General features: G+C 40.7%; 1 protein-coding gene across 1 annotated transcript in view; it reads right to left on the reverse strand.

Moving 5' to 3' along the window:
* GTF2F2 (general transcription factor IIF subunit 2) overlaps positions 1-25,544 on the reverse strand; it is a 1,410,422-nt gene that overhangs the window by 984,362 nt on the left and 400,516 nt on the right. Inside the window, exon 4 of the mRNA XM_069639167.1 lies at positions 11,524-11,668. Within this exon, the coding sequence (XP_069495268.1) occupies positions 11,524-11,668 (145 nt within the window). The remainder of the gene's footprint in view (positions 1-11,523; positions 11,669-25,544) is intronic.

The raw sequence follows: 25,544 nt of genomic DNA on the forward strand, positions 1-25,544 counted from the left end.
CCAATAACTGTCCCCACACCAGGCTACTACCTCATCCTTACAGATATCGGATAAAAGAGAGAAAAAGAGAAGGAGAGAAAGGAAAAAAAATTGAATGAATAGAGAGGCAGAGACATGGGAAGAGAGGAAATGGGAACCAAAATAGTTACCAATCTCATTGTATATAGGCATGAACATTATCCGTCGTTAAAGTTAAAAAATGAAAGATGGATTAATGGAAATTGTCCATGGCAAGTCATGTAGAGCAAGAAGTTTAAAAGTTTACAAAGGTGAACAAAAGTAAAGGAACCCAGAGATGAAAAGACAAAGAAGCAGAATATGCATTCACAAAGTCTGAGATTACTGTCCCAAGAAAGTATACAGTTCCTCGTCCACATTGTGGCCTATTGGATGTTTTGTTTCAAAGTCCAAAATGCAACAAGTCTCTTTTTGGCGGAGTCTTTTTTCTTGGTCGCCTCCTCTCGGTTCTTTATCAATTTGGTGGATACAAAAAAAGTTAAAACTCTGCAAGTTGCTGTCACGATGTGCACGGAAATGTTTGGCCATTGGGTATTTCGGGTCTTGGTTTCGAATTGCCCTTACATGTTGCTGAATCCGTATTTTAAGCTTGCATTTAGTGCTGCCTATATACCATTTCTGGCAGGCGCATCCTAATGCATATACAACGTATTCGGTTTCACATGTGATTGTGTCCAGGATTTTAATAGTGTTACCTAAAATCGGATGTTCATAGGTTGCACATGTTTTAGCATATTTGCAAATATTGCATTTTGTGCATTTGAAAAAACCCAATCTCAGTGTTAGCCACATTCCTTTGCTTGATGTTACTTAATTTTTCACGAAACTTTGAACCAAGGTGTCTTTCAAGTTGCGTCTTAAGCTTACTTCTGGGTACAGTTTCAGATTATTTGCAAGGTCTTTGTCAGCCATTAGGATCTTCCAATGTCTTTTTAGTTTCCGTTTTATCTTCGATGTTTCATTGTCAAAAGTTAGAATCAGTCTTGTTGTATCTTTTTCTTTTTCATTCTGTGTTCTGGCTATGGTTCAGGATCCTGTGAGAAGGCTCGATCTTTCCTGTTTCCTTGCTTTGATGTAAGCTTTCTCAATCTTTTTCGGATAGCATTGTTCAGAAAACCCCTTTACTGCGATTTTACTATCTTGATCGTGTGCCTTCAAAGTTGAGCTTTTGCGCCAAATTCTTATAAATTCCCCATAGGGTATGTGTAGAGAATGTTGTGTCTCGCGGCGGTCACGCGTGCTCTCGTGTTTTCCTTTGGAATGAGAGTTGCATGACCGCAGCGGGGAACGGCAGTTGAAAGAAAATGAAAGTGGGCTTGTAGTGAGGAGGGCGACCGGCGAGCTCAGTTATAATAAACTTACTTACCTGTTCCATCAGTTTGGCCTCCCTTCTTCAAGTGGCAACGAGGGGGCACACGGAGCTTGCCGCGGAGCCTAGCGACGGTTCCCAGGACACGGAACGCGTCGTTCGCAGCAAGGAGAGCAGGTCCGGAGACTGGAAGAGGCCTGTGGAGAGGTGGGGGCCTGAAGAGGGACTGTCTCTGCGGCGCCTCGGAGCGTGGCGCTGCAGGGGCACGCTCTCCCCACTTTCACTCGAGCCGCCATACAAGGAAAGGCTGTTTCGCCTGGTGGGTGCCGCCCACTCCCCCTCTCATTGGATAAGAAGGTGAGGAGCAGGAAGAGGGGGGAGGCTGGGGGCACAGCCAGGGAGGAGGTACAGTCGAGAGGAACTCAGAGCCATCTTAAGAAGGAAGTGTGTCTAGTACATTGAAGCTGTGCAACGGTGAGCCCCTAGTGGACATTTAAGTCATTGCAGGATTCACAGGAAGAGTGCCTCCCAGAGGACAGTAAAGTAACTGCATAGACTTCACACAATACTGTGTGTCAAAGGAATACTGAAATACAGTGAACCTGTGCTCTTCATACATAAGAGTCGCCTAAGAGGGCAAGCACATGAGACTGGCAAATAGTAGGAGATAAGGCGAACAAAAGTGAATAGGATTGGAGATAAGGGCACAGTAACGCAAGGGGTGATAATTGGTGTGAATAAGCCACTATTTACAAGAAAATGGCTGTGGCTAGTATGTCACCTCCACCACCGTTCCTGTCAGAACCTGGTGCTCCACCTATAAGGTGGGATAGGTGGAAGAAGCCGTTTGACACGTACCTGATTGCAATTGGAGGGGATAAGTTTGCAGCAGCGAGAAAAGAGGCGATCCTGCTGCACAATCTGGCAACCGAAGGCAGAAGTGTCTATGATGGATTACCTGATCTTCCACAACAAGGCCAGGGAGAGGTGGACCAATATTCCATGGCGGAAAAGAAGTTGGAAGTTCATTTCGAAGCCAAGAAAAATATAAAATTTGAGAGACAAGTTCTTCCAAAGAATACAAGATCCGCAAGAGCCGGTGGAGAACTTCATTGCAGCATTGAGGTCTCTTAGTCATACGTGTGAATTTGGGCTGCTCACTGACTCTCTTATAAGGGACCAATTAGTTTGTTGCACAAATAACAAAGATACAAGAGAGGTTCCTATCTAAAGATGCATCGCTGGAGTCGGCCATAGGCATGGCAAGGAGTATGGAACAGACCCATAAATATATGACCACTATGAAGGGAGACAAGTCGGAAGGAGAAGTGGCTGCTGTGAAGGGATTTCGCAAGGGTGTCTTCAACAAGGAAATTAAGTGCTACAAGTGCGGTAGTAACCGTCATATTTCCACAAGCATGTTTTGCCCAGCCAGAAATATCTCGTGTTTAAAATGCAAAAAGAAAGGGCATTTCGCGAGAGTTTGTCGTGAATCAGGGACGGTGCAGAGCATTGAAGCAGGTGGAAGAATGTCGGAACAAAGTGAGGATCTGGAAATGGGAAAGAGCAACCAAACAAAGCATGTATTGGAAGTAACAGAGGTTTCAAGCAAGGGAGGTGCACCTACAGATGTATTCATGGTCGATGGAAGGGTGGTGACAATGAAGGTGGACAGTTGCTCACCATGGACATTGATGTCAAAGGCGACATTCCTGAGTTGCATGCAAGGAGACGTGACAAAATTGAAGAAGCACAATATAGAACCGTATGCATATGGAAAGGTTAGAATTGGAATTATAGGGATGTTCCAGGCTTCCATCAAGTATAAAGGGAGGAGCTGCGAAGCAGAGGTATACGTTACCCAAGAAGGTTCTTCACTCCTGGGATGGGAAGAACAGTGGAAATTGGGAATTAGAATACAGGCGACCGCGGAGAGACCAGTTGATGTAGCTGAACTGAAGGATAAATGGGAAAAGGAGTATCCCATGGTGTTTCAGGAGGAACTAGGGACGTTGAAGGGTTTTGAACATGAAATTCAATTAAAGGCAGGGGCCAGTCCGAAAGTGCACAGGGTGAGACCGGTACCTCATGGATTGAACGTGAAACTCAAAGATGAAGTGGAGTCGTTACTCCAAAGGGGAATAATAGAGAAGAGTGAAAGTTCGGAATGGCTATCGCCGGTAGTAGTAGCAGCTAAGGCCAATGGAGACATTAGGCTATGTGTGGATCTGAGAGATCTGAACAGAAACATATTAATATACCAATAATAGGTGACCAGCTATCAGTACTGAACAATGCCAAAGTGTTTTCGGTTATTGATCTCTCACAAGCTTACATCAGATTCCGTTGAAGGAGGATTGTCAACACCTAACCACATTTATCACGGTGTTTGGTTCATTTAAATACTGCAGGATGCCATTTGGGCTTGCGTCCACGGCAGCCGTATTCCAAACGGTCATGGAGACGGTGTTGAGTGGAGTAAAGAACATTATTGTGTTCCAGGATGATGTGTTGATATATGCTAGTTCTACTGAAGAACATGATGAAGTGTTGAGACAAGTGTTAAGCAGATTGAGTGAGGCAGGGTTGACGGTGAAGAGGAGCAAGTGTAAGATTGCGGTACATAGTGTGGAGTATCTGGGGCATGAGATAGATGAGCAAGGGGTGAGGCCTAAAAAGAACTTGGTGGAAGCAGTGAGATGTGCACCCGTACCCAAAGATAAAGAGCAGGTGAAATCATTCTTAGGTTTGGCCGAATATTATCATAGGTTTGTAAAGGATTTTGCCAAAGTATCAGTGCCCCTCAGAATGTTACTCAAAAAAGGAGTGAGGTTTGAATGCTCTACAGAATGTGATGTGGCTTTTGAGTGAATTAAGCAAGCAGTGGGTGAAGCGCCATCCATAGGTAGGTTTGACCCTAAGGACAAGACTGTTTTGGTAGTAGATGCGAGCATGTTGGGACTGGGCGCGACGTTAGTGCAGTACAACAGGGACAATACTGAGAGAGTGATAGCATTTGCGTCTAGGACGCTGAGAGGGGCAGAGAGCAAATATTCAGTCATTGAAAGAGAAACGTTGGCCATGTTTTGGGCAGTAAATCATTTTAAGTTCTTCTTGTGGGGAAGAAGATTTGTGGTCAGGTCGGACCACACACCCCTGGTTCAGATGTTTGAGAGTGGCAGATGGGCCATGGGTTCTCCAAGAATAAGCAGGTGGGGTCTGGGGCTCCAAAACTTTAACTTTGAAGTGAGCTATTTGCCAGGGAAGCGGAATGTTGTGGCAGACTGCCTTTCCAGACTACCTCTTAGTGGTGAACCTATGGAGGACAGAGAGACAGAGGAGGAGTTAGTAGTAGCGGAGGTAAAAAGTGCGGTCAGTAAGGAGGAATGGGCAAAAGAAGAGAATTCTGAAAATGATCTCAAGCTAGTCAAAAGTTGGACGGTGACGGGGTGGCCAGAAAGAAAAAATTTGGATTGTAAGTTCAATACTTGGTGGGAAGTAAAAAATGAGTTAAACCTATGTGAGGATAGGTTAAGGAGAGGGAGGTGCATTGTTCCTCCTCATTCCCTTAGGTCGGTACTAGTTGAGCTGGCTCATCAGGGGCATCCTGGAGAAGCGGCTATGAAGAGGAAATTAAGGCAGAATTATTGGTGGCCGGGAATTGACAGGTGTGCGGAAAGGTGTGTCAAGGATTGTATAATTTGCCAAACGAGTGACAAATGCAGAGTGGTGAGAGAGGCTCCGATGATTCCAAATGTGGTACTGGACCAGCCGTGGAGCAAGTTAGCAGTGGACATAATGGGTCCTGTAGCGGGTCTGGGAGATGGTTTGAAGTTTGTGTTTGTCGTAGTGGATTTTCATCCCAAATGGTTTGAGTGGGAAGCTGTAAAGGAGGTCACGGCAAGGGAGTTGATTGGATTCTTGGAAAAAGTATTTCTTAAGGAGGGGGTGCCGGTTGAAATTGTGTCGGATAATGGGGTGCAATTTGTGTCTGGGGCAATGAAGAAGTTTCTTGCAGGATACAGTATAAAACACACAAGGACTGCTCTGTATAATCCTAAAGCCAATGGACTTGTTGAAAGAGATAACAGGTACATAAAGGGGGGCCTGCAGATGGCCATGAAATCGAGGCAACCATGGAGAGAAGTATTAAGGATGCTGACATGGAATTATGTCACTACGCCACATTCTGTGACGGGAGTATCTCCATTTGTTTCGATGAAGGGAAGGGAGCCTGGGACAAGGCTTTGTCCAGGATGGCTAGGAATGGCCAAAGTGGTTAATGTTGACCGGAATCAGATTATGAAACTTATTGCATTGAGTCAGGAAAGAAATAAGGAACTGTTTGATGACAGGATGAGGGTGAAAGAACGTGAATGGAAGGTTGGAGAAAAAGTATATGTCAAAAATCCTAGACTAGTGAACAAGTGTGTGGAAAGTAGATTTCTGGGTCCAAAGAAGATATGTGCAGTAAAAGGTAATGTGGTAGTTCTGGAAGGTGGTGAAGTTTGGTCGAAAGGAAGGTTGGCGAGGGCGGGTGATGAGGAAAGGAGTGAATGTGAGGACAGTTCAGGAAGGTGGAGGAGGATAATATGAAATTGAATGAGAAGATGAAAGGAGGGGTGCCGGATGAGAACATGGGAAAGACAGGTGGGAAGGTCGGAGAAGATGACCTTCAAAGGTCAAAGAGGATTCTTCACATAGGGCTAGGTCTAAGCCGGTGTGGATGAGGGATTACGAAACTTGACACTGAAGTGCTCACGTCATGTGTAAGATATCCATGATGTAATGGACACTGAGGGTACTCAGGTCATGTGCAAGCTGTGCATTACTGTCGACTTTCTATTATATTCCGGTTCAGACAAATATTTCTGATTAACTTTTATTAATTGTTGTTAAGTTTTACATTACAGTTATAAGCATTATTGAAAATATATTTGCCCTGTTTGAGGGGGAAGATGTGTAGAGAATGTTAAGTGTCTCGCGGCGGTCGCACGTGCTCTCGTGTTTTCCTTTGGAATGAGAGTCGCGTGACCGCAGCGGGGAACGGCAGTTGAACGAAAATGAAAGTGGGCTTGTTGTGAGGAGGGCGACCGGCGAGCTCCGTTATAATAAACTTACTTACCTGTTCCATCAGTGTGGCCTCCCTTCTTCAGTATGCTCCAGATTAAGGTTTTTGAATGGCCACTGGTCGCATGCAAAGGTGTATTGGTTCCAGTCAGTTTCCTGTGTAGTTCAGTTGTTAGTGTCTGATCTACAATTCTAATGTTCACATCCATAAAAGTTAGGAAAGTACGGCTATGTGTCTCTGTGAATCGAAGATTGTATTCATTATCATTGAGTAGTTTCACAAAGTTGATCCATGCCTTCTAAGATCCCTTCCAGATTATAAAAATATCAATCTATTTTAGCCATAGTACATCATTTTCTGTTGACTTAAGATTCTGATCCGACCAGACATCGGAAGCTTCCCAGGCTCCCATTGTAAGATTACCGTACGATGGGGCAAAGGTTGTGCCCATTGCAGTGCCTTGCAGTTGTCTGAAGAATGCATTATTGAAGATAAAAACATTATTTGTTCGACACATGTCAATCATCTCCAAAACCATTTGTGTGTTCTAAATAGTTCAGCGATCGTGTGTTTAAAAACTTTTTGCATGCCTGCTTGCCATATTCATGCCCAATGGATGTGTACAATGACACCACATCCATTGTTGCCATGATGTAATTCTGTTCCCATGGCATATTGTCAATATGTTTCAAAAAATCTGTAGTATCTTTAAGGTACGAGGGAAGAGATCTGACAAATGGAAATAGCACCTCGTCGTTATATTTGGACATATTTTCCAGGGCCGAGCCCATTGACCAAACTATTGGTCTCCCAGGTGGTTTTTTCGTGTCTTTGTGCACTTTGGGGAGAAAATAGATTGTGGGTATAATTGAGTTCTATGTTGTCAGAAACTTACAATTGTCTTCAGTGAGGATGCCTTTACTCTCCCATCAGGACAGGAAATTATTTTCTCTTCCAACCTTTTGATGGGATTGCTTCCAATTCTCGCAGCATTTTCTGTCATTCAGTTGTTTATATGCCCCCTTGATATAGTCATCCTTATTCATTAGGACAATGTTATGTCCTTTATCGGAGGGCTTGATGACACAGTTGGTAAGCAATTGTATTTCTTTCAAGGCTGTCCTGTCTTTTATTGACAGATTGTCTTTGAATCACAGTTTTTTCGCCCTTCAATATTGTTTCAAGTCCTCTATAACAAGAGTCTGAAATACTTCAGTGTTATTGCCCAAATTAGCCATTGGGTTAAATTTAGATTTCAATTTGAGCTTGCTCTTCGTGGTACAATCTGTTCTTATGTTAAGATCGTCAGGATCTATTCTCCTTTCTCCAAGCTCTTCATCAGGCCCAGTTTCTTTTTGTAGATCTACCAAGACCGTCAGTGCTTCTACATCCTTAATCGTTAGATCTGTTCTGCCTCCTTCTTTTGGTGTTTTTTTGGTGGCAATTTGGTTAGTGGCAAAGAATTTCTTTAGACAGAGTTTGCGCACAAAATGGTCAATATCAATCCATTTAACATAGTTGAAAGATGCAGCCGGGCAGAAGTTGAAACCGAGATTTAAAACCCTTTCCTGATGGTTAGTAAGGGTATGGTCGACAAGTTGATAATTTTCTGTCCTCCAGTTTTGACTTTATCGTCTATTTTCCAGAGCATAGCGATCTGGCCGGTGTACTGTTCCTGGCATTGGTTGCCCCTCTGCCCTCTCCTCATTTTGGCTTTGGTTTCCTCCTTTTGATTGTTTTTGTTTTTTGCCATCTTGCAAAAGTAATTTCTTCTAAAAAATGTAGACGTACGGTTGACTCGTCATTTTCACTTGCTGTAGCATCCGACTCTGATGCCAAGGATTCTGTGTTTCCATCTTTGTCATTATCCTCCATGGCTATAGGGATTTGGTTAACAGATGTTTGTCTTAATTACTCAAATCTCCGGGCAAACGTATAGATAATTCCTCTTTCATAGTCTTCTTTGTCACGCAAAAATTTGCGTTGTTTCCGCTGTTTAATTTCATCCTCGTAACTTGTAAGATTTGTCTCCATATTGATCTTCAGTTTCTTTCCTTCCTCGCTTTCAGGCGTCTCCACCAGCCTCTTCTCCACCTCTTTAATCCTCCCCAAAGCTTTCCTGCTGTCGGCTCCCATATATTTTACCAGGAGTTGCAAAAATGTGTTTGAGCAAGTGTTAGTGGCTTCGCTCCATTCTTTGAGCATTTCGGGGTCTTGTTCCTCAAATGATCGGATAGTCAATATTCTGAGACGAGACCTCGTGGGATTCTTCCTACTTCCATATAGTTTTTTTTTTTTTAAGGAGTACTCCTCCCACCATTTGCTAACTTCTTTTTTTTAAAAGTTTTTCCAGCTCTTTTAGAAGTCCAATTTCGCTATTGCTCTCTATCGTTTTCCCGGAGCTTGGGGCCGCTTTTTTCTGTTTGAGTGTTTCATTGAAGAGTGAAGCAGCCTGTGCAGTTCTCATTGCTTCTTTATTGGCCTGGGAGCTTGCCATGGTCAGGCAGAGTATACAATTACTAGTTCCTGGTTTTTCCACACTATATCAGTGTGTCTGCTCTCTGAATAAATATTAGTGTTTGAATTAGTTGATATGAGCGGGGACGTTTCAGCGCATTCAATGATGCATTATACGCGTCGTAGGGGACATAGGATTGCAAGCTTCGTTGTTCGAGCATTAATCAGGTGCTGGAAATTCAAAGACGCGGCCGACACTCACCAGGCTTTGTCTCGTCAGCTGTTGGCACCAGCTGTTTCCACTTTGCCGTGCCGCGTGTCGTCGCGGCTCCGTCTTCTGGCAACCCAGCACTGATTTACAAAATGTTCCTAGCAATCCGAGCTGCCGCGGAACAAAACGTTATCTTCTACGTGAGAAAGCCGCGCGCTCAGCTGTCCCAGCACTTGAGCATGGAATATATTTTGGATTTATATAGGGTTCTTATTCCCACACTCTATACATCTCTTATCAAAGTAAAAAACAAATCTAGCTTTTCGGCATCCTATACCATCAAATCATATCTAAATCCTACCTGCTCAAGTCTATTAGTACCTCAAAGGTTTACCCAAATACTAATTGTAAAAAGTACCTTTTACAGGTCAGTATATGCAACATCTGTTAGTAGCTCCCTTTCAAAGCATGCACATTGCAACATTAATGACCATATAAATAAACTGTAAACCTAAGGTTATTTTGCCCGACGGTGCATTTAAGTCTGAGAAAAATAATCTCAAAAACCGTCAGCAAAACTTTATCAAGCTGTCTTCATTTTACTGCAACTATAAACTGGCCCAAAATGAAAAATTTGCAGAAATATTAAACAAGATGGTGACATCTCTTCATTTAAATACTATTTCTAAGGGGATGATCTCAAATCGCACCTATGAACAATCATTAGCCTTCTCCAACTTCTTGATATGGACATCCATTTAGAGCCTGCCATCAGACTTCAGGTTTTGTTTTGTTTCTCAACTGCAGTTGACAACAATTTATAGCACACTTGCCTAGTCCGCATTGGACTAACTCAATTCTTCACCTTAACTCTTACCTCACCAATTATCCGTAGCGCATCTGAATGGGAACCTGCACATCCCAACAATGCCCAGTGACCCCTCAAGTGCCATGAGCATCCATCTCCAACAAAGTCACCTTCAAGCTTAACAAATTGCGCAATTCAGGACACTTCCTGCTAACCTAGACAACATAATCCACCAGTATACGGACGACACCCAACTCCACCGGTAGGGGAACTGCTGATGACAACTGAAACACAGCCTCCCTGATTCAAGGCTGGATGTCAAATGTCTATCTAAACCTCAACCAAACAAAAAGCTGATTCCCCTAGGAATGCCATCTAACGCATACAAGTCCTGACCTGGTTGGCTGCTTTCCCTCCATAATCTGCAAGGTAAGTCCCTCAGCATCACCAGACTGAAGCCTCCATTTCACAACATACAGCATTAAGTAGACAGAAATAATATTTTATAAGATCTGCCTTCTACTCAGAATCAAGCCCTATATGCCACCTCAGAATTCAGACCCATCATTCAAGCCCCAACGCTCTCCCACCTGGATGGTGGCAATGCCCTCAGGTATACCAGCCCTAGCCTTGCACACCACAGCATGCTTCAAAAGGACTGAAGAAATGCAACCATATCGATCACACTCTCACGGAAGCCTTGCTGGCTACCACCAAAAATAAAACTGGGGGTAAAAGTGATCCCAAGAAAAGGTAATAAAATGACATACCGGATCCTGCTCCCTACCGCTTCACACACAGCTCCAAAGATATGTTCAGCTCAAATATACCACAACAGTGGAGTGCCAAATGAAGAAGCTTTGTTTAATGTTATTATTGCCTGATATGAAAAGGAACTTTAAGGTAAAAATGCATCCTAATGTGCATGAAATACTACATGCAAAAACGTATGGATTACAAAGATGCGTTTTAGTTAAGTGTATGTTTACTCCTTAGCAAAATACCCAGAGGGAAATTATGTTTTTACTCCCAACTCAAAGAGATGGGTAGTAAAACACTCACATGAATATGTTGTCTGGGGCCCTACCTTCAAGTCTGCCCCATAAACCTTCCAAAGCAATTCCCTATCTCAGGAGGCCAGAGCTACAACAGTCTATTCCTATTCAGAATACATATAAAGAAACACGAGAACGGTAAAACTAGAATGCAAGCAATCTCCTGCTACACTGCCATAGCCTGTCTAGCTTAAAAATAAATAAATAAAAATAAAATCTCCATACCTCCACCACTTCAAGAAGGCAATGGCTGTGCGCTTAAAAATAAACTGCGCTGACCGATGGCAGGGCACCATTCACTCCCCCTCTTCCCATTGTCTCTGTAGCATCCCATGCTTGTACAGCGATGCCTCGTTTTTTAGCTAGGTTTGCACCATATAAATCAATTACATACATATACAATTTTGTATATGTTTATGCTAACACTTAGCAACTATTCTTTTAAGCAAATATAAGACATTGCCGCCTTGATTTCTGAAGCTCTCCAACAATACAAACATGCTGCTTATACTTCCAGTACAACACCACAGCAAAAAACATTGTAGTGATCGAGCGCTTGGATTACGCCAACACAAGATTATCAATGTACCTTACCTGATGAGCATTCTGTAAACACAGTTAACATCTGTCCTCCCACACTTTGTAATACAAACGGATGGTCTCTGGGTGCGCTGACTGATGCAAGCTTTCCAGTAGTATCATGAATACTTGCAAGATCTTCGTTCAGTGTAAAGGATACCTGGAAAAATGGATGCATTGTGTTGACAACTCAATAAAGCATTGCAAAATGTGCCATTTCAGGGTGCTGATTTTATCATTCATACTTGTTAGTAACCCATTAGTTATCGAGAAGAAATTAAACACAGTTAAACTAATAAGGACACACAAGAAACAAATTATTTTAGTCAGACTTCTCAAATGTTAAGCGCCAACATCTATCTAAAGAGATGTCACTAAATGGAGGAGACATTTGCCTTGGCCTGATGGAGTGCCTCAAAACTCATCACATGACTATTGCTATTTTGAGTGAGAGAATCAACCAGCAAATGCGAAGGCTTTCTTGAAGAGTGCTTAAATGTTTACTGTTATAGCAAGTCTGGGTGTTTTTGTCCGTTTCTTCTCTTTACGCAACGATGGTGCTAGCTATACAAAAACATCCAGTGATGGGTAGAATGTTTAAATATATGTGTAATGCAGCTTTCAAAGTTGGGGCCAATTTTCAACTTCAGGGGTAGCAGCATTCAAATTATTTTACTGACTACATTGTACTGGCTTGTTAATTGTAGCATATTTTGGGAACCCTGGACTGAACTCTTAGGGTTCTTGTTGAACAACAGATAAGGGAGCTGGGTATGTAGCAGCAAGCAGAGTTTGACACTGCTGCAGACATGCAGTGCCGGGCCCACTCCATAGTACAGAGGCCAATAAACAGCCGTTGGCAATGTCGATGTCTATGGCCCCTGTAATTCCTTCCACCCAGTACTTCTATCCTACACATTAAAGAAAATTGGTTGAATAGAATTTAAGAAGCAATCAATTTGACTTCCAATCTGCCAAACATGGAGCGCATCTGGGGCTGTGACCAGTGATTCTGCAGAAAATATATTGCAAAAGAAATTGGTAAGATCCGATGTTGCGGAATTTGATATCGCCCTTCTTCTAGAATGAGCTCAGAGATACATTGAGTCAAGACATGGCGTGCTGTTTTGACATATTTTGAGCAGTATCTACATAACCGCTGTTCCCTAGGAATATCTCTCCAAGCACCGGTGCTCACCAGGGCCTGTAAGATGTCGAATCTTAATTGTAATATAAATCAGATGAGCTCAGGAGAGCGGGTTTTAGATAATTACAGAGACTCTCTAAAAACCCACCTTGTCGAGAGTAAGAGATTTAGGTTGTTCAGCCAGGTGAGCCAAGGATTTAATTTGGTCAAAGTATCTGGTTTTCTTCTCAAATTCAGGTAAATAAAAATCAACTGCTGTTATGGGAGATTCGTTCATACCGATGTCTGTGAGATGTTTTGACACTTCAGCCTCCGTTGAACCAAATGGAACAGCTTTTCTTGTTACAATTGATTGCAAGAAGGAGCCTTTGCTATGTGGACCCCAAAGTTAAACAAATCCTTTTCTAGGTCTGGATAAAGTGCTTTTACATTTTTTTTTATTGTTTGGCTGAATGAAATTCAACCTTTCAATTTTAAATTATACTTACAATTGTGTTACATAATTAATTTCACACATTGTTCGCATTCAAAAAGAAACTTTTTTTTTTTTTACAAATTCATCTAAATAGTTACATCCATAAAAACATCAAAGAACATCTCAAACTTTTGAAAATTTCACTAGACCTTATAAAAGACTATTTACGTTTTAAAATAATATACTAAAAAACACTAAAGGAAGTTCCATGTAGCAGTATAAAATTTCATATGAAATATATATTACAAAGTTTTTAGGGTAGTGTGATCCATTGTAGAAAACAAGGACATGTAATTTATACACAACATGCTGTCAAGATTACATGCATATAAAAAAAACTACATTTGAGAACATGTGCGTCCCTTATTATATCTGAATACCGGTGCATACAGAGGAATTATTACAGTAACTAGTTGAATTACTGCCCTTTCTGAGTCTTATTCACTTTGTCATTCTCATTTAATTCAAGGGATTCTAAGAATTGAATAGTAGCTATTCTAACTGAAGTTATACCTGTAGAAAATATATTTTGCCAAGCTTCACTAATCAACATAATTTGATAATCATTAAACAGCTGTTTAAAATAAAGGTTTTTGTAATAGCGATGTGCATTCAACCATCAGATGCTGCAGTGTTTCTTTCTGTGCTTCTTTTGTGCAAAACCGACAGATTTCATCCTTATTGATGATTCCACATCTGGCCAAGATATCGCTCATGGGCCAAAGGTTACATCGAAAACTCAAATATTGGTTTCTAAATTGAGGGGAGGGGCATTTGTTCAAGTATTCCGACATAAAGCGGAACTTCTTGTGACCAAATAGAGTAGAGTTGAAATCAACATAATTACATTTGTTTTGGGTAAGTATCCAATCATACTGATACAGCTTCAGTTGGGCACATACAGGGTTTTGCAACAGAAGTTAAATCGAAACCGCAGCATCAGATAAAATGTTCAGGGTAAAGTTTCTCCATTTCCATGGGAATCCTTGTTTAGATGTCAAAGGATAAGCAGCTAATATGCACAAAAGATTGTTTGATTTATACGGTAACAAACATTTCCTTAGCAAAGAGCATAGCTTCCATGAGTATATTACAAAGAGACAGTGCACCCAATTTAAAGTGCATCATAGAAATTGGTATGCATTTGGGCAAATTAAAGACCTTTGGCCAGAATGTGCCCTCTATTCTGTCCCAGAATGAATGGTCGCAAATTGGTTTTGTTTTAGCACCATATGTTAAGATGGGCACTGCTTTTTGATTGTAATATAACATCACAGAGCTATATGTGAATTTGCCAAATTTATAAAGTAATGCTTTAGCTTGCGAACTAACCGTAGTGAGTTCACACTCAATACTAAAATATAAATGATCATTGTGCTGATTATTTATAACACCTAAATATTTATACTGTTGTACTACATACCTTGCAGTGTCCATGTAAATGATTTCAATTTCCGCACTGCTGACTTTACAACATTCCATAATTTGTTTTTTCCTAAGTTAATTGTGATATGATTCTTATCTGCATATGAGCCCAATCCATCTAATAACCTCTGGAGACCCCTTGGTGTTTTTGATAATAGCACAAAGTCATCAGCGTACAGTAGCCAGGCGATCTGCTGAGAACCTAGCTTGGGAGCATCAGATGTGATGGTCACAAATCCAGAATAAAGAAGTAAAAAATGGTAGAGGCCAATATGCACCCTTGCTTGAGGCCTCTATGTTGGAAAAGAGGCTGTCAAGAGCCCATCTTGCATAGAAGTGCCAGAGAGTAGTAAATCAATTAAAATCATAGGTGAAGAGGGGTAAAAGTGTTTTTTTTCTCAATAACAATCTATGGAGTGGAATGCAGTCTGAAAATCAACGAAGGACAAACATAACGGTTGCCTCTGAGAAAGACAGTGCGCCTTGATCGCACTCAAAGTGGTTATATTTATTGCCGTACCTAGGCTCGCCACGAATCCTGTTTGAAATGGATCACGATTATTAGAGTGTAGAGTCCATTCATTCAGTTCCCTGAGAATGATTCGAGCAAAAATGTTGCCGGGCGCGTCAAGATGAGCAATCGGTCTATAATTGATCGCAAATCATTATGGAATGTCACCAAGATTTTGGTATCCGTTTCCAATTTATATATGAAAATAAGTTAAAAGGATTGCAGCCCAGGCTTCCGGGAACTGGTTAGGCATAGCATTTGTGAGTCTGTCGGGCCCAGGAGCCCTTGTGCGACTGCCCTTATTTATGAAATATAGGATATTATCTTTAGTAAATTGTAGATGAAAGCGCTCGCTTGTGGGCAGGCAACAATTGTTTGATGTGGCTTCTGGAAGGGCATATAATTCAGAAAAATGAATCACCCATTGTTGCTCAGAGGCACCATTGATTTGAATTGCTAATTGTGAATCAGATTTTGCACGATTTATTAGGGCCCAGATTTGGGCAGAATTCTTGTTACGCATCAACTTTAGCATTTATTCGCCATTGTTTTGTAATAAGATCGCTTTACGCGCGCAACCAGTTTCTATATTTAGTCTTCATTCATTTAAGAACAGACCATGCAAGACCTGTTGGGAGTAACAAGGCAATGTTCTTATGCCGAAATAGTGCTTTTCTTTCCTTTACTATGGGGTCAAATATGTGCATAGTTTTAAAACTTACCATTTTTTGAATGGACAGTTTCGATATAGTTGTAATAAGTCACTATATTCGAAATCCTTATTCACATAGTTCTTTCACGATTTACTAAAACTGTGTCAGTGACTCATAACATTTTCCTAGAGAACCTTCCGACCAACGAAAACTGTTTTGGCTATTATTTAGAGTTCGAATACCTTGAAATTTGTTGTGGATACAGTTTGTCGATTTTACAACTATCTTCCACTTTAAAGTTAATCATTCATGGTCTCTTTCACTTGACTGAATTACTTGAAATTGGTCTGCAAGGGAGAATAGCATTGGATCAACATATTTGTACTCAATTTCAATGAGCAGACCTCTCTTCCATGTTTTTTGCAGAGGAATATCACTGTGTAAAGCACGGTTGACCTTTATCATATTTTATTTTATGAGCTTTTCCCATTGCATTAGCCTCGTATCAATCTGAGCTCCCGGCTTGTCTAAACAATGTAAATTTAGATCTCTGTCAAGGATGGTGTGAGATATACAAGTGGCAAGACTAATCAAGTCAAAGAGCATATTTAGGTCTTTGAAAAATGGTTCGTCAGATATACCAGATGGGTTCCAATAGGTGCTAAGGCAAAATTATCAACATTGTTATTTTGGCCAGCTGCATGAAGAAGTTGGGAGTGGCCCACAGCTCAATTGCAATACCAGAGCTAATGTTCATTTCTATTAGCAATCCGGACATGGGCCTTCCCTTATTGGCTTGCTTAGCTGCATGCAAGAGTACGTTATAATTATTCCATGAGGGGGGTTTAAGATAGGCATGTTTCTTGAAGAGTAACTATCATATTTGTCTAGGTTTTTCTCTGGAATACTCATCAAGTGCTTGAAACCTCTATTGTTCCAACTCGCTAAGGTCACAGATAGTGTAGGTATGTTTATCACTAGTTACGTATTCGTTTTTTTAACATAAGCAGACTGTTTGATCCTTAGAAGTATCAAGATTACCATAAGTATTTGTAAGATTTGTTGTATTATAACTTCCAGCAAGCACTTTGTCAAGGGACGAGTATTGGTGTTGGTAATCAAGGATTGAGCATTTTGTAATCTCAAATCCCAAAGCAAATAATTCTGCCTTAGCTAACCAGATTGCATTAAGCACCACTCTGGATATCAGCTATATTCTCAATCTGACAGGTTTCTTTCATCAATGAATTAGATTTGGTCAATATCGACTGAGCTAATATCTTCTAAATTGGGTATGTTGGCAAACATTCCCAAGATACTTACTCTGTTCAGATCGTAAGTGGGATAGGGAGTAGCTTGGCATCTTATGATAATAGAATAATTATTGCTTTTGTGTTTAAGTTGATGGACTCCTTGTGAGTTTTCTATTCTTAATTGAATTCATTGCACTCGCATGTAAGAATTTTGTCAGTTTCGTTGGAGAAATCTGAGCGTGCATCATCTGCTTTTCAATATGTATGAGCTCCGAATCATGCAAACAACTTGTAGAATCAGGTTGTTGCAGATTAGAAGATGGTGGCAATTTCTTCTGTGCAATCATTTAATTTTCAATTGCGGTTCTAATGTCGTCTTGCCTATCGGCTATGGTATATAGCCGATTATCTAAAATCGGGCCATTTGGTTCATCTCTCGCAGTCACTCTTTCTATAGAGTTAGCTTTATCAGCCCATGTTACGGCGTGTCTTCTACCCACTAATTGTTCATCAGGCCGTAGCCATGTCATCTTTTTATTACAAGCATCGGATGACTTATATTATGCACTAGTTCAACTTTGGTGGTTGTCTTAATAAGGGGGAAGGGGATTTGGATCTTCTGAGAAGCCATATAGTCGTCAACTGCTTTTCTAATTTCTTAGCATCTAAGATCTATATTTATTTTTTCTGCTTGTAGTGCATGTGTTTCTTGATTGTTATCCGGTACTTGAGGCACAATTGTTTTAGTAGCTTTTCTATTAGTTCCAGCTTCTTGTAATTCCGAAGCTGCTATGATCAGTTCATCAAGCAGGGAATAGGGTAGGGTATTTTTGATTCTGGGGTTCGTTCTATTTTTTTTGATTGGGTTATTTGGGAGTATTTTCTTAGCAACGCTTCCGATGCTTTAATTGAATCTTTATTGGGAAGATGAATTGACTTAAAAAATGTTTTGTCGCAGAATTTGTTAGCAACTGCAGCATTTTGCAATTTTTAGTTTTTCTTTCTTGTGTCATTTGGGATACGTTTCTTTTGTTTTTACTTTTATTGGGAGCAGTGAAAAATCGTATAAGCTAGTTTATTGGGCTCCGATGTGAGGTTGCTAATTAATGCACATTCTTGAACATCTGGCTCAGCTGGCTGAATTATTTTGTAAAAAATAATAAAACAAAAAAAAGTAAAACGCTGCCCAACATAGTTAGGTTAACTTTTGTCTTTCAATTTTTTTGGGGTGTTTTATTATGATTATCCTGATCAATAGAGTTTTCTCTTTTGGATGTGTAAGATCAGAGCAAGTGTTTTTTTCTGTTAATGTATTATAAGATAATTGCCATTCCAGTATCTTATTTATTTTGTGCATATTTAATTTGAGATCAAGGGTCTCAAACTAAGTCTGGTCGTACAGATTGTGCTATAGGAATGGGGACATAAGGATTGTGGGCATTTGGTTTTCGAGGGGCCGGAGCTGCCTAAGAAAGTTAGGACCGACTCCTCTTGGGATACATTAGCAAATAAAATGGGCGATTGGGATAGGTTATTTATCTCTCCGCAAGATGGGAAACCTGAGCCGTTCAAACCTAACTGAATCACGGCTGCTTTAGAGAAATTGCTGCAATTGAAAGATGACGAGATGGCAGACGGACTTGTGTTAAGAGCAATTTGCTCATCCTGTTCATATAGAATGGGGACAGTTGAAGCAATTTGAGTTGCTTCGTCCTTTAATGTAGGGATGCAAGTCGGGGCAGAACCAAGTCTGCTGTAAAGCGGGCAACAGCTCATTCACATTCACAGCCACACGAGCGGCTGCTTGAACTGCATTCCTATGATTTACTTCTGTGTCGGTAGTCTCTAAACAGACAGGGAGGGCCTTCGAAGCCAGCGGTTCAAATAGAATCCGGTATACTTACAATTCACGGACCAAAAGGTGGGTCTCCAAGCGGTTCGTGCTGAGAGACTTGTGTGTTCTTTATGGGAGCGGACGACCTTGCTACAATCGCCCATCAAAAAACCCAAAATCCGCATTTGGTTGTTTTGCTGACAGTAGTTTGCAAAAACAGGGTGGTACGCGCTAGTTTCGAAGCCCACTTGCCGTTAGGCATCTATTGAACAAGCAAAAAAAAGAAAAAGGGACTTACTCTAGAAGCAACCGGAATCACCCCTTGCTGTAATCCCGCGGCAAAGCTGCAAAGGGGTACTTTCCGGTACTTGGCTAGCTGTGTGCGCGCGCGCGCGCGCGCGCGCGCTGGTGCGCTTGGCTTCTGGTTAAGTAGACGGAGACAGGTGGGGGCGTGGCCAGAATTATTTAAGTATACAATCTGATCTATAAACAAACTAAAAGTAAATTAATACATTTGTAGAGTCCCAATACCCTTGGAAGAAAAGTCTTTATATGCAATCACCTCAGTAGCAGATAAAAGGATCGTAAGCATCAGATGAGTATTCCACAGCAGGGCAGAACTTGCGGCAAAGCAGTACTTTCCGGTACTTGGCTGGGTGCTTTAGCCATCTAACGCAGCTCAATGTACGGGGGCTGTGATAAGAGAAAATTGCAAACAGTGGAAGCTCAGTTATATAGTGTCAGTATTTTGTGGTAGCTAATGCATCCGAGTAAGCTAGGGATAGAGGTGTTGAAAGTTCATTTGAGGCGTGCCTTTTGTTCCCATGCTGCTTGGTACACTAAGGCCTTTTTCCACTTTTTTGCTGCATAACAGAGTGGTTAGAGAATATATTAAAAAGCCTTAATCCATTCAATAGTCCCTAAAGCTATGCTGCTTAGGCCACATCACAGGGAGATTGCTACTTTTTCCAGTTTGGGGCAAGATGTATTCTGAAGCAGGTCTCAAAATGGGGTAAAATGCAAGTGATAAGTGGTTGGGAACTAAACTGGTGATTTTAAAGATCCAGTGGCAATATTTTGCAATAACTATCCTTCGAATGTATTACATTTTTGATTTTTTTTTAAAAAGTAATGCTTGATAAATGTGAGACATGGAAATGGTGAAGCAGAAATGTAATGCACTCAATTAAAAAAAACGGCAACAATATTTTAAAAAAATCAATACCTATAACAATTGAACTTGTTTGGTATTGCATTTTGCACAAAGTGGTGTTCTGGGTGTCTGTTTTTATCCCAACTGCATTAAGTAGCACTTTGTATTATTTATTTTTTTATTACACCTCTTTATACATTTAGATAATACAATTAATGTTTCAGTCGATGGACCCCCATCTTGGGAAAAAGATGCTCCCGGATTAGTGGGGGTGGACCTTCAAAACTAGGGAAGAGATCCTCTGTCACATCAACAAAGCTAGCAACTCCATGGCCCCTGGCCCGGATGTCTAATGCTATGCTTAAAAAGAAATCCCGAGTTGTGGACCTCATTTCTGTGGGTCCTTTTTGATCACATCATGAAAGTCAAGACGGTAGCAGCCTCGTGGAAAACTTCAATCATTGTCCCCATTTTCAAAAAGGACAACAGGACTATGCCATCCAACTATAGGCCTATTGCCCTGCTGGATGTGGCAGGAAAGAATTTTGCGACCCTAACATTACAAGGTTGCACGAATTGGAGCTTGGAAGGGGGACACTACGACATCAGACAATCTTAGCTTTGTGAAAAGAGTGGGCACAGCTCTTAATGTGTTTGTTAAACATCCTGAAAAATCGTACAAAAGAGAGAAAGGCACTAAGATCTAACTAGCCTTTATAGACCTTGCCCAGGCCTTCGATACAATAAACCGTAAAACTATATGGTCTAAATTGGAGAAATGGATGTGTCTGGAAGATCTGTTAGAAGCCATTAAAGATCTCTACTCAGACCTTGTTGCAAGTAAAATTGGATGGGAATTGCTGCTTTCTAACCCAATTCCAACTATGAAGGGCCTTAAGCAGGTGTGCGTTAACCCCTACCCTCTTCAGCCTGTTTATATGCGACATTAACAAGGCATTAATGAACGTAAGAAGCTTCCGTCCAAAAATAGCAGGCTCTCCCTTGGATAGGCTTAGTTATGCAGATGACCTGGTTCATATTGACCAGACCCAGATTGGATTACAAAGACAACTGGACGCTTTGCAGGCCTATGTGCATGAGAATGGGTTGAAGAGTAACATTGAAAAATCCTGCGTCTTGGAATCGGGGGCCCAAAGGAAAGAAGAAATCCTTGTGGTACATGAATGGCCCAAAGCTATTACAGGTTAGTTTAATGACCTACTTGGGGATGTGTGTTAACAGTTTCACAGATGCTCCAAGAATGGCAATCTTAAAGAGCAAGATGAAGATGCTAGCTTACCAGGCTGGGATCATTAAGAAGAAATTCACCTTATTCCCCCTAATACAATTTGACAGAATGAAGGTGGTACCGATAATCACCTATGGTGCTGAAGCTTTTTTTGCCCTCCCAGCAACAATTTGGCCTGTGGTTCGAGGGCCTATTTTGGAAACGGGTCCTTAACCTGCCTTGAGGAATGCCCATTCAAGCAGTAAGAATGGAGCTGGGATTAAGCTCCCTTTACTTAATGGTTGTGTGGAAATCGCTACCATTGTTCCAAAAGTGTAGAACACCGTCCCCGCTGAGAGATCGAGATACTACAGAAGGCGATTACAGACAGAACTGAAGGCGTACTACGGGAGTGGGAGAACATCTGTATGGCAATTTTAAAGAGCCTTAATGCCATGGATGATATGTTAATCACCAATCCGTGCAAAGTAAAACAGAAACTGTGGGCAATGGACTGGATTCAAACTTAAGATGATAGATCATTTTATAAGCGCTATGGGAAAACCCTTTTGGAAGCAGGTGCGCTTAACTCACTACCCAAATAATTGGTGAAATTCCCTAGCAGTTACCATCGCACCCAGTTCATGTGTGGTCATCTAAATGCTTACCCAACCAGAGAAATTGTGAGTGCCTGGAGGGTTAGGGATGGAAGCAGGGCAGATCTGGCTTGTAGATTGTGTACCTCCAAATCAACAACTGAAACAGTACAACACTTGGTCCTCACATGTCCGGCAATAACTGAAATGAGAAAGAAATGGCTGGCCACTTTTATCAATGCCTCTCTATCATTAACTAAGGACCAATGGTGGGATAAACTGATTGTAGGAGAAAACGGGTCATTGACCTTGGCATTATTAAACTTCCTAAAAGTAGTATTTTCCCTGCTAGGATGAAAGGAATCTGGCAGCTCTCTATAACTGACAGTTTACCAAGCATGTCTAGATGGAAACTAATGCATTTCGACTGCATATATGGGCTTCGTCCTTCATTTTCTTTCTCTTCTTCCCTTTCCTTTTGTTTTCTTTGATTGATTTGCCTGGAAATAGAATGTGTGAACCTGGTTACTAGTTTAAACTTCTGTAATGCTGAAGTTTTACATGATAATGATCAATTGATGTGGTTTCAGCTGTACTTGGTAAAAGGTTATTTTTTTAAACTAATACTAATAAATATTAAAATAATATAATACAATAATATAATACAATAAGACATCAGAACATTTACAAGTATAAGATAGGGAACACAGACCTAAAAAAACGTTTGACATTTGGTGCAGTCCTAACAATAATTAAAAGTGGCAGCAGGTCTATCCAGTCACTGGCACACGCCAGAGCAAATGTAATGCCAACCAAATTCTATCCATCTTTTATGGAGGTTTCTCTCAAATTTTGTTTTAGGCATGAAAGATGTTTTTTAAAGATTGTATTTAATACTTTTTCAGCTATTCCAGACTTTCGTTAGAAAACAAAACCATTTAATACAATATGAACAATATAAATAAAAACAAAATGCAATCATCTTAACCAGGTAAAACATACTTGATGCTATGTAAACTCTCTCTACAAAACAAACTCTCCAAGCTAATAAGCTTAAAATCACGGGTTGAATTCAAGTATTTGTACTCTCTCCAGGACCCCATTCCGAATGACAGGCTTATGTCAAGGGCGAGGCAGTGGCGCGTCAAACCAACCCTCATAGGCCCCATTATATTTCTCTTGTTTCCCAAGCCCTGTCCCCAAAAAGCACAAGTCATCTTTTACTTTGAGTTAGGTCTGTCATCTATTAGGGCTATGAGATGTGGCAAATTCTATCACTTTTTAGAAAACTAATTGTATCTGCTGTTTCAGGTACTCAAACATAATACAAGTGTCTCTCAACACCTGGGAAAAAGTGTTTCTCAATCCTGGGTAGCTTAGATATCTCGATAGACTAACTGATTGAAAATCCTTTACAAGTGAAAAGGAGGCTCTGGGAAGTACATTGTTGGATTCAAACAATTGAATCTGGTAAGTCCTATACTTTACATCACTATATTATTTTAGATCGTAAACCCAGGAGGGTGCTTCCTAATTATCTATCAAAATTCCCTGATGCTAACTGGAGATTTTTTTTGTTGAAAATAAAACTGAATCTGCTAAAAACCAATGAGATTTTGGGAGCTAGGGACACGGTACCTCGACTAGACAGGACATTTTGTTTCCTTCATTGAGATGATGTTACAACCTTGTGCCATTTAGCAATGGAGTGCCCGGATTTTATGATAGAAAGAATGACATTCTTAGAAGCATTCCTAATCGATTTTAAAATCGACCTCAACTTAGAGTTTGTGGCATATGTCCTTAGAAGGGCCGCTAGTCTGTAGTTTTAGAAAGAGAATTAGGAAATCAACGTTTACATGGAACAAAAATGTAACTTTTTAAAAATAGTTCTTGATTGATAATTAAGAGCAATGCTTGCATGGGGTTGCAATTATATTTAGTAAACATATATTGTCATCGGTAGTTTGTTCTTTCCTCATCTCTTGTTTCTGGTTTTAAAAATCTATATGTAATTTATGGACACAATAAATGTTGTAGTCATCCTGATTAATTGTGACCGTTTTTTTATCAGTGTTGTACTATATTGAATGTGAAGCTTTAATGTTCATTGAATTTAGTGAAACATTCAATATTTATAGGTATACCACAATACAAACAAATAGCCTGGGCACTGCAGCAGAAAATGTGTTGGGGTCTCGGCCTCTGCTCGGCAAACCTTACATATTGAGGCAGCAGAGCGGTTTCATCTCATTACCCAATGCTAGGTTGTCTGATCTTGCCGGAGAAAAAAGGCATTTCTGGTTTGGTTTCGATAGATCTCAAATACGGTTGCAGGTGGTAATTTGTCCCATAAATGTCTGGCCAGCCAGGATTGCTCATGAGTGGCAATCACTCAACTAGAAGGTCTTTGCTCCGATTGTATTGCTTTGTTTACAGTTTCATAAGCAATGAGTAGGTACACTTTTTAGGTTTCGATTCAAAATCCCTTAGACGTCCAATGCAGTCAAATCTTCTGCCATTTGTGTACTGTAATTTGATATGCATTAATGCTTGAAATGTTCTTTCAAAGACATGTCCACCAGAATATGTTTTGAAAATGCTAGTCTTAACTGCATATCGTGCTGAGAGGGCTGCCACCCTTCTTTGCTGTGAATAATATTATACTTAAGCTTGTAAGGCGGGTGTCGGGAAGCCCGGGGACAGATGCAGGAGCCGTTTCCAGAATTTTCTCAGTCCTATTCTGATGGTGTTTCTATCCAGTCTCTACATTTCAGCTCCTAAGCAGATGTTTTTCCACTTTTGCTCGTAATATGCTCTCTATGTTCGGCCCAATATGGTTTTTGTGCTTTCCTTACAAACTTTAAAGTTCTTGCTGTTACCTGAGCTTTTTTTCCACAGCCGATGTGATATGGGGTTTCCAGGAACAGTGTGCAGACTCCTAGGTATTTGAAATAATCTACATGCTCGATTAACTAGTCATCCAATGTAAAACAATATTTATTCCTCCTCCTGTTTGTTTATGACCATTATTTGCAACTTGGCCTTGTTCAGTATTAAGGAATCTGATTTGCAGTAGTTGAATATTGCTTTCAATTGAGCTTTAAAGGCTTTTGGGTCCTGGCAAATAACCATTGACCCATTGGGATAGACCAACTTGGGTACAGGTTTTCCGGCTATATACGGTACGCCGCACAATGCAGCTAAATCAGACCATGCCATTTGTGTAGAGGTACAACAAAACTGAAGCAAGAAAGCAGTCCTGTATTATTCCATCCTCTAGACGTCCTGATGGGCCTATTGGGTTTTCCACTGAAATTAAAGCGAAACTGCAGAGAAAGCTTTGAGAAAAAGCATTGCTATGAAGTCTAAAAGGTTTTTTTCAATTACAGTTCTCTAAATTCTTAGTCTCACTCTTACTACAAAATCAAATGCAGACAAAAAGTCCAGAAAAGTCACACAAATGCATGTTTTTAGCAAATGAAGGTTTGATCCATGGCAGAGAACACCATGCCTTTGGCTAAGAGGCATGTATGAAGATAGTAGGGTGTTTTTCATACAAAGAGACAATCTAGTTTGACAAAGAAGTTGGACAGATACTGCTTCTTACAAAAATGGGAAAAATGGCTTTGAATAGCTGGATCACTGAAGTATTAACCATGCTTAAATCAGCAGGAATCATGTTTTGCCCTGGTGCTATTTCGCTTTCAAGGTGGTTGGTTGCCTTGTTAATTCTTTCTGAAGTAAAAAGACCCTTACAG

Source organism: Ambystoma mexicanum, chromosome 7q (assembly GCF_040938575.1).
Source record: "Ambystoma mexicanum isolate Mex_15411 chromosome 7q, UKY_AmexF1_1, whole genome shotgun sequence".
NCBI lineage: Eukaryota > Metazoa > Chordata > Amphibia > Caudata > Ambystomatidae > Ambystoma > Ambystoma mexicanum.